The following is an 8,466-nucleotide window of genomic DNA, read 5'->3' as shown; positions in this document are numbered from 1 at the left end:
TCATGAATTAATCTAATTAAGCAAAAATATAATGTAAATACATAAAATTTATGTCTGTATGCAGAGTTTACATGTACTATACAAATAAAATATAGTTATCAATACATGTATGTTCTTCTAATATTTTTATGCGTGTATTACTTACAATATATATATATACTTATTTACATACAATTTATCTAAATACATACAATTTCTGTATGCACATAACGCGCGTACAATGAACAAAAATATAAACGGACAATATGAATAACTTTTGATCTAAAGATCGGAACTTCATGTTCTAGGACTCAATCTTAATCATTCGAGGGGGTGACCTCAAATATGATAATTGATTATTGCAGACTATAATTTAAGTTACGGAATCAGACACTAAAACGTACCTTCTCTCAATAAACATACTTTTTTTTCGACAGACTAATATTTCTTATTCCCAAATTATAGGGGGTAGCTGCAATCTGGGAAATATGATTACAATAGTTTAGGCGGGAAAGACAGTGGTTCAAAGTTTTGACCCCTTAATGCTAATGTTACTTTTCGCGTATTTCGCCATGTCTGGAGAATTTTTTAAGTAAATTAAAAGCTACTTTGCACCAAATTATAAATTTTTTTACCCCCAAGAAATTTATTAAAAAAAATAAATTTCAGTAAATATTTATTATTTTTTATTATTTTATTTAATGATGATCAAAAATTTTTTGAACTGTAATTTATATAATTTTTTGCATCATTTTAAAGAACATACTTTTACATAGCAAAATACCAAATTTCAGCAAAATCAGTAGAACAATTCCAGAGATATCAAAATTTAAATATCTGACTATTTTGAAATTTAATTTCTCAGGAACTATTCTATTTTGCTCAAACTTCGCATTTTGTTCTGTAAAATTATATTCTTTTCAATGATGGAACAATTTGTATACCTAACAATTATAAATTTTTTCGACCTTTATCAAACAAAATATTAAAAGTTACTAAAAGCATTTTTTGTATGGAATTGTCTTTGGATAAACGAATTTTATAATTATATGCAAAAAAATTTTCAATTCGCTTAAAAAGTTCTCGAGATATAGCGAAATACGCAAAAAGTGAAATTAACATTCAAACTTAAGAGTCCAAACTTAAGAGTGCTCTCTTGACCGCACGATTGGGACCATATTTCCCAGATTGCGCCTACCCCCTATATTTTAGTGATCAGAAACCCGAATCCGTCGAAAAAAATATTCATGTTTATTCAAATAAAGTACGCTTTTGTGTTTGATTTCATAATTTAAATTATCGTCTGTTATAAGCATATTTGAGGTCACTCTCTCAAGCCATTAAGATTGAGTCCTAGAACGTGAAGATCTGATCATTGGATCAAAAGTTATTCAGGAGGGTATGTTTTTTTCGGTGCTCTGTACATACAATTCATATATGTACTTATAAACCATTTAGGACAAAACTGTTTTTTGTCTTATGTTTTGATTATGTTCTGATTTCGCTGTTGAAATGTTTTTAAACTTATATAAGTCTAAAACGATTTACGACAAACCAATGTATTTAGCTAATAAATTTATTCGAATCGAAGTTAATCGATATATGAATCGAAAAAAAATTACTTTTAATTATGAATGACATAGTTTTATTGAACTTCGAATAGTTGCTAAGTAAAAACGATATTATAAACCTACCAAAAACATAGACTGTGTTTAACTTATATTTTAAATTATGTCTACTGGAAATAATATCTCTATAAACATTTCTATTTTTATTTAAAAGTTACATGCCCATTAGTTTCTACTAAATTTTAAGGTATTTCTGTTATATCAAGGAATTTAGTATCGTAATCGTAATCGATCATGGAATAATTTTTCATTTTCTCTACTTCTTCCAAACCACATATTCTTGACGACCATAATTAACTTTTCTTGAGTGAAATTCCTTTGGCGCTAGCTAATATATTGCTAACTTCTTACTCTTGACACTTCATAAACTTCAGTAACTTAACGGGTAGAATGTTGTTATGGATGAGAGATACTGTAAATATTTGTTATAGGACAGTTATAAGTTTTATTACATTTAATTATGAATGACATTGTTTATTATGAATGACATTGTTGTATATAAGTTTTATTACATTTTCGTTTAATAGCTGAGTAATGATATATGTCATAGATATAAATTGATCGAAGCTTATCTTTTAACATTATTTTCTTAGTATGAAATAAAAAAATAAAACGAATGAGACGAAACAATTTTATGTTGAAAATTTTTTTTTGCAGAAAATTATTTTTGTATCATACATTGTTAGAAATTTCTCAAAAAATGGTTAAATCGCAATTAACTTAATTGTTATTTTTCCATATTCAAGCAAAACCGTCAAATAACCATAAATACGATGGTATTCAAACTGTTAACTGTGAGAAAAGCCGTCTATAAACCTAATACGGTAGACCTAATGCGGCTTAATGACCAGACTTTTATTGCACCATATAGGCCCGTATAATGAAGCCACTTAGTTTCTTGCAGATGGATTAGGCTAATCTGTCAGTCGTATGACCGACAGAACGGGGGTTCGTATTCCATCTTTGATACTACATTATTTCTATAATTATCTTCTACACATGAAGAATTTCCAGTGTTCTTCACTACCCATGCAATTTATGTCCTGCATTATCTAATGCCCATAACCTAACGAAAAGCATGTATAGTTAAATTTCATTTTCATGGTTTCGAAGCCACGCTAGTTGAGAAGGGTTAAAAAACCGTATAGTTTTGTATTCATGGTCTTATGACCATATTAGTTCTAAACGGTTTCTAAACCGTAAAGGTAAAAAAAAATTCGTTACCGTGAATTTTCTGTTAAATATAATGTAAAGACTGTTGCCGGTTATTTTACCGTGATTTTAGATAGAAAATTCTAACAGTTTCATTTTTTAATTTTAAACTTCAGCTGACTCACCAGATTTTTAGGATTGTGAAAATTAATGAAACAAATAAATAAAGGTGCCCATTTTATAATTGTATTTGTAAAATTAAATATTTATAAAATTGTCCCATGAATTTTTATTTTAAAATCATGGTGTAATTTTCTTAATCGCTCTAAAAATTGTCTGTTAAAAATCATGCTCTAAAATCTTTTTAAAATCACACTGCAGTTTTTATAGTGAAAATAAACATAAGTTAACGCATAATTTGAAATAAATATTATGAAAATAAATTAAGAGATAAAAAAGAATATTCTTTTCCTTTTTAATCGTGCTGTATTTCATCGAATTGTACTATGATCGCTTAAAAACTGAGCTCCAGTTACTCCATATTGTAAAAACTATATAAAACAAAATAAAAAAATTTAACTGTTTCTCTTAAAATTGAGCTTGGACTTTATTGTTTACGAAATCAATATATTATTTCCGAATATCTTGCATTGTAATAAATCTATTTCCTTGTGTACCAGAATAAGATAAAATTTATCGTGTTTCTGACCTTATGAAATACCAATTATGGACACCAAAAAGTTTGGTGATTTTTACCGCAGCATTTTAGTTATATTGTGGTAAAACTAACAATAAAATATTGTTTTATAATATGTGATAAAATTCGTATACGTGATGATTTTATAATAATATCATAGAGTATAGCATAAAAACCATTTACTATGTCAAATTTATTTTTCAGTTTTGAATTTTTTACTACATGTGTGATAATAAGAACTATAAATTTAAAAACAGAATTTTCAGTAAACCGTTATCATGCGGCGAATTTTGTTTACCAGAAATATCATAATCATAGAGTATGATAATTTCATCAGAATTCTTTTTCTCCTTGTGCTTCCTTTTAAACATACGTAGCTATATACTTTTATGTAAAGTAACAAAAAAGGAACATTTTATGTAGAGCTATCAAGGAAAAAACCGTTTATTAACTGCTTCAACCTAATTACAGCTAAACAAACAGAATTTTATCACACTGACTAGGCCCACCTAAGAAAGCCACTTAGCTTTTTTTTCAGGTGAGTACATATTATAGTCGAAAGAGATAATCTTACAATCTTATGACAGACAGAACGGGGGATCGAGTCCTAGGAAATTGTATCTCTGACTTGAATAAATACACTAAGTGAAAACGACTATATGGAGTTCAAACGTTCGATCGCGTTCATAAATAAAGTATACGGACCGTACATTCCCAATTGCGGGGCCATAAACAATATAAGATTGTTTCGAAACTGTAGTATATGTTCCTTTCTCGTGCCTTTATTTAAACTTTAATCACTTTGTTTTGCTTTATTTAGAGTTCAATTATTTGTTATTATAATTAAAAATTAATTGTTTTTATGTTTTAATAGTTTTATGAATTTGCATGAAATTTTGCATGGCCAAATGCATGGCATGAATTTGCATGGTCAAATCCATTTCTTAAATTATGTTTAATACTTTAATATTTAAATCATTTGCCTCTATCCAATGTCTTTAAATGTATCAATAATAACTCGAATACTTTTGTAAACAGCGCTAAACTCGTTTAGGTTCCACAAAGATAAATAATAAGTAATTGTTACTGCCACATAAACTGTTTTGAGTCCCAGATACATGGATGTTTTATAGGTTGCCCAGTGTAGTCTTGTGTAATCTTCAAAGGTAATACCCAGTAAGCACACACCTCACGGCAAACGTAAGGCCGTAAGCTGGCATTCTAGGTAGGATAACGGCAAAAGGCAAGTACAATACGGTCCTTTATCGTTTGTTTTGAGGCATTTCAGGAAGCGGCGGAATAACTCCTCACTTATACAGGCCCGAAAAATAAAACCGTTGTTTGGCCTCTTACACTAAATTAGTTACAGGACCTTTATTGTATACCGCTGTTTGGCCTCTTACACTTAATTAGTTACAGGACCTTTATTGTATACCGTTAATTAAATGTAATGTTNTCAAATTCAACTAAAACATAGTTAATTATACATATTATCATAGTTGTGATATATTTTTTTATTGATCAAAATAGTAGTGATATTTTAGGAGTTCAAAAATAATAATGAGCAGTGAACTGAAGGGTTAAACTTTTAACTTTAAGGGGTTAAAAATTTTAATTTATACTCTGAAAGGTGATAAATAAAATAATGCACATGCAACATAATATAAATGATATAGGAAACTATTGGTTGTTCTTAAAGTGTTTAGTAATGGTTTGTAAGCATAAGATTATTTACTTTCAGCTGTTACAAACGTCCCTTTACTTATTGTTACAATCGTCCCCAAGACGCCATTTCAGCTTCATTTGTTAAAAACAATGCTAGTTAATTAACAAAACTAATCTTTTTTTTTTGAAATGTTAATTAAGGTTTCCACTTACATATTCGGTTAATAATTTTTATTTGTTTAAACAAAATTACTTTGTTACAATATAATATTCTAATACCAAAAAAAGTACTTACGTAGCGTGAAAATATCTTTTGTGATTTAACTCTTTCAAAAGTACATAAATATGGTTGCCAGCTAGGGTGTACATGTAGATTTATTAAATACACCTTGTGCGCCACCTAGGAACCATATCTGGAACCCAACACTCGAAATTTTTGCTCTGTTACAATCGTGCCCTGTTACAATTGACCCCACTCTCCCCTACATATTATAGTCGAAGGAGATAATCTTACAATCTTATGACGGACAGAACGGGGGATCGAGGCCTAGGAAACTGTATCTCTGACTTGAACAAATACACTAAGTGAAAACGACTATATGGAGTTCAAACGTTCGATCGCGTTCATAAATAAAGTATGCGGACCGTACATTCCCGATTGCGGGGCCATAAACAATATAAGATTGTTTCGAAACTGTAGTATAGGTTCCTTTCTTGTGCTTTTATTTAAACTTTAATCACGTTGTTTTGCTTTATTTAGAGTTCAATTATTTGTTATTATAATTAAAAATGAATTGTTTTTATGTTTTAATAGTTTTATGAATTTGCAGGAAATTTTTAATACAATTATAATTTCATCTGCTTTTTTTCGTTTTTAGTTCAGAGGCAGTTTGTGCATTTTAACTATACTGTATGTTTAACTGTAACTAAAATATTATAGTGCTTTAGCATAAAAATTTTTACCATGGTTAAGCGTAATACTTCCAAAAGGGTCTTACTGCATTAAAATCAACTTTTAATTCAATCACGAAATTATCATAAATCATTCCCTATGGCCAAATCCATTTCTCAAATTATGTTTAATACGTTAATGTTTAAATCATTTGTCTTTTATCCAATGTCTTTAAATGTATCAATAATAACTCGAATACTTTAGTAAACAACGCTAAACTCGTTTAGGTTCCACAAAGATAAATAATAATTAAATATTACTGCCACATTAAGTGTTTTGAGTCCCAGATACATAGATGTTTCATAGGTTGCCAAATGTAGTCTTGTGTAATCTTCAGAAGTAATAGTTTTTAAAGAGTTAAAGAGAAGTAACAGTTTTAACGTGTTGCATGAGTAATATAATACAATCTTTCGACAAGTAAACAAAATATCGCGATAATATATCCTCCGAATAACACTAAAAAAGGACCACGCATGTCATCCAGTGTAACAGCGCCCGCTTTAGGCTTCACATAAACGTTCTTATTTTTCAAAATCCAGTTTGATACTAATTCATCTTTAATTACTTTATTGAAGATGCCAGAACACTGAAGTCTTGATAAAATAGTATTTATAGCACTTTTGCAACAAAACCTCTTATTGATGGATATGGCAGTAAAACTAGACTCCAGACCATCTGTAGACATTAAGGTAAAATCTTGCTCAAGATACCCGTAGTTTACATCCAGCATGAATTTCAAATCCATTATCGCCGTATCGCTGAATTCCTTTTCGGTAAATCTCTCGCCTATATTAAAAAACCATCCCTTTTGCTTTATAGTATTACCCAGATCTTGTAAGTGAANTGTCATCCAGTGTAACAGCGCCCGCTTTAGGCTTCACATAAACGTTCTTATTTTTCAAAATCCAGTTTGATACTAATTCATCTTTAATTACTTTATTGAAGATGCCAGAACACTGAAGTCTTGATAAAATAGTATTTATAGCACTTTTGCAACAAAACCTCTTATTGATGGATATGGCAGTAAAACTAGACTCCAGACCATCTGTAGACATTAAAGTAAAATCTTGTTCAAGATACCCGTAGTTTGCATCCAGCATGAATTTCAAATCCATTATCGCCGTATCGCTGAATTCCTTTTCGGTAAATCTCTCGCCTATATTAAAGAACCATCCCTTTTGCTTTATCGTATTACCCAGATCTTGCAAGTGAACGTTTTTCTCCCATCTCAGCACGCCGTCAAGGTTTGAACCTCGCAACGTCAAACACCGGTGTGTGCCTTTTTTTACAGCTTTCGACAGGTCTTCGAAATTCCGTATCGCCTTCTCGTCCAACGAATAAGAAAGAAATGACAAAACAGCAGCCGAGTACGAGAACGATACCACCAAAGCGTAAAACCACCAAAATCCCAACAGCAAGGCACGTGGTTTTGAAGTGATTGGAATCGTAGTGGGCTGATTCACCAAATTTCCGACGAATTGCAGAAATGTATTTCCAAAAGATTCCTTCAAAAAAACTTTGAATAGAAACGGTAGGAATAGTAGTATAAGACCAACCCCAATCCAGACGGCAACGTCGAATGTTTTTAGTACGGCTATTGAAGTAGATAAGGCTTTAGGCTTACCTACCACGAATTTTACCGGTTCATGAAGAAGTGGCTTACTAGTATCAAGAACTAAAAGGCTTCTGTCTGTCACATCTAGAAAACTCAATGCAAGATCAGCTTCATTTCTCTCCAGCATTCCAACTAAACCAGTCCAACTTCCATTGGGGGTCTCCGTGCCCCATTCACCATCAGCAGGTGACACAAAAGTTAGGTTGAATTTTAATACGTCAGCAATTATTTGTAATAGTCTACCTTCGACACCATGTAGCGAAAATCCATAAGTTTCATTTCCTTTGATTTCCATCACATGTTGCAATGAATTGAATGCAACCAAAACATTATTATAAATATTCATCATTTTATTGTTTTTCAGTTTCTAAGTATTTTTTGCGGATTTATTCTAATAATTCTTGCTTTCTGCTTAGTTCTTAACGTGTCTTTACTTTATTCCAAGAATTCTAGTTCTCCCGACTACTAAGGTGGCTAGTTTCCCTAGTACTAAGAGCAAGAGTCTCTCTAATTCTTGATTTTAAATTGAGCTGTAATTGATTTAAGTTGAACTGTAATTATTCCTATGACTTTACCTTAGACAACTAAATTGCGACAGTGTGTAAATTATTGAATATTTGAAATAAATAACGCTAGCTTTATAGACACATAATGATCTTTGCTGCTATTTTTGACTAAATAACAAATTCCATAACATGATATTTTACATTAATCAATAATCTTTTAGACGTAGAATTTCATACCGCATTAACGCTTAACTCCTAATTATAAGTTTTAC

The 8,466-nt window shown here is 30.5% G+C and overlaps 1 protein-coding gene across 1 annotated transcript; it reads right to left on the bottom strand.

The window, feature by feature from the left end:
* Window positions 1-6,894: 6,894 nt before the first annotated feature.
* Window positions 6,895-8,034, bottom strand: LOC107448671 (glutamate receptor ionotropic, kainate glr-3-like). The gene has a single exon (XM_016063969.2). It carries the CDS (start codon window positions 8,032-8,034, stop codon window positions 6,895-6,897), a length of 1,140 nt encoding a protein of 379 aa, XP_015919455.2.
* Between the last annotated feature and the right edge of the window lie 432 nt (window positions 8,035-8,466).

The sequence above is a fragment of the Parasteatoda tepidariorum genome, chromosome 6, assembly GCF_043381705.1.
Source record: "Parasteatoda tepidariorum isolate YZ-2023 chromosome 6, CAS_Ptep_4.0, whole genome shotgun sequence".
Classification (NCBI taxonomy): Eukaryota; Metazoa; Arthropoda; class Arachnida; order Araneae; family Theridiidae; genus Parasteatoda; species Parasteatoda tepidariorum.
This window is presented reverse-complemented; position numbering and strand designations above follow the sequence as displayed.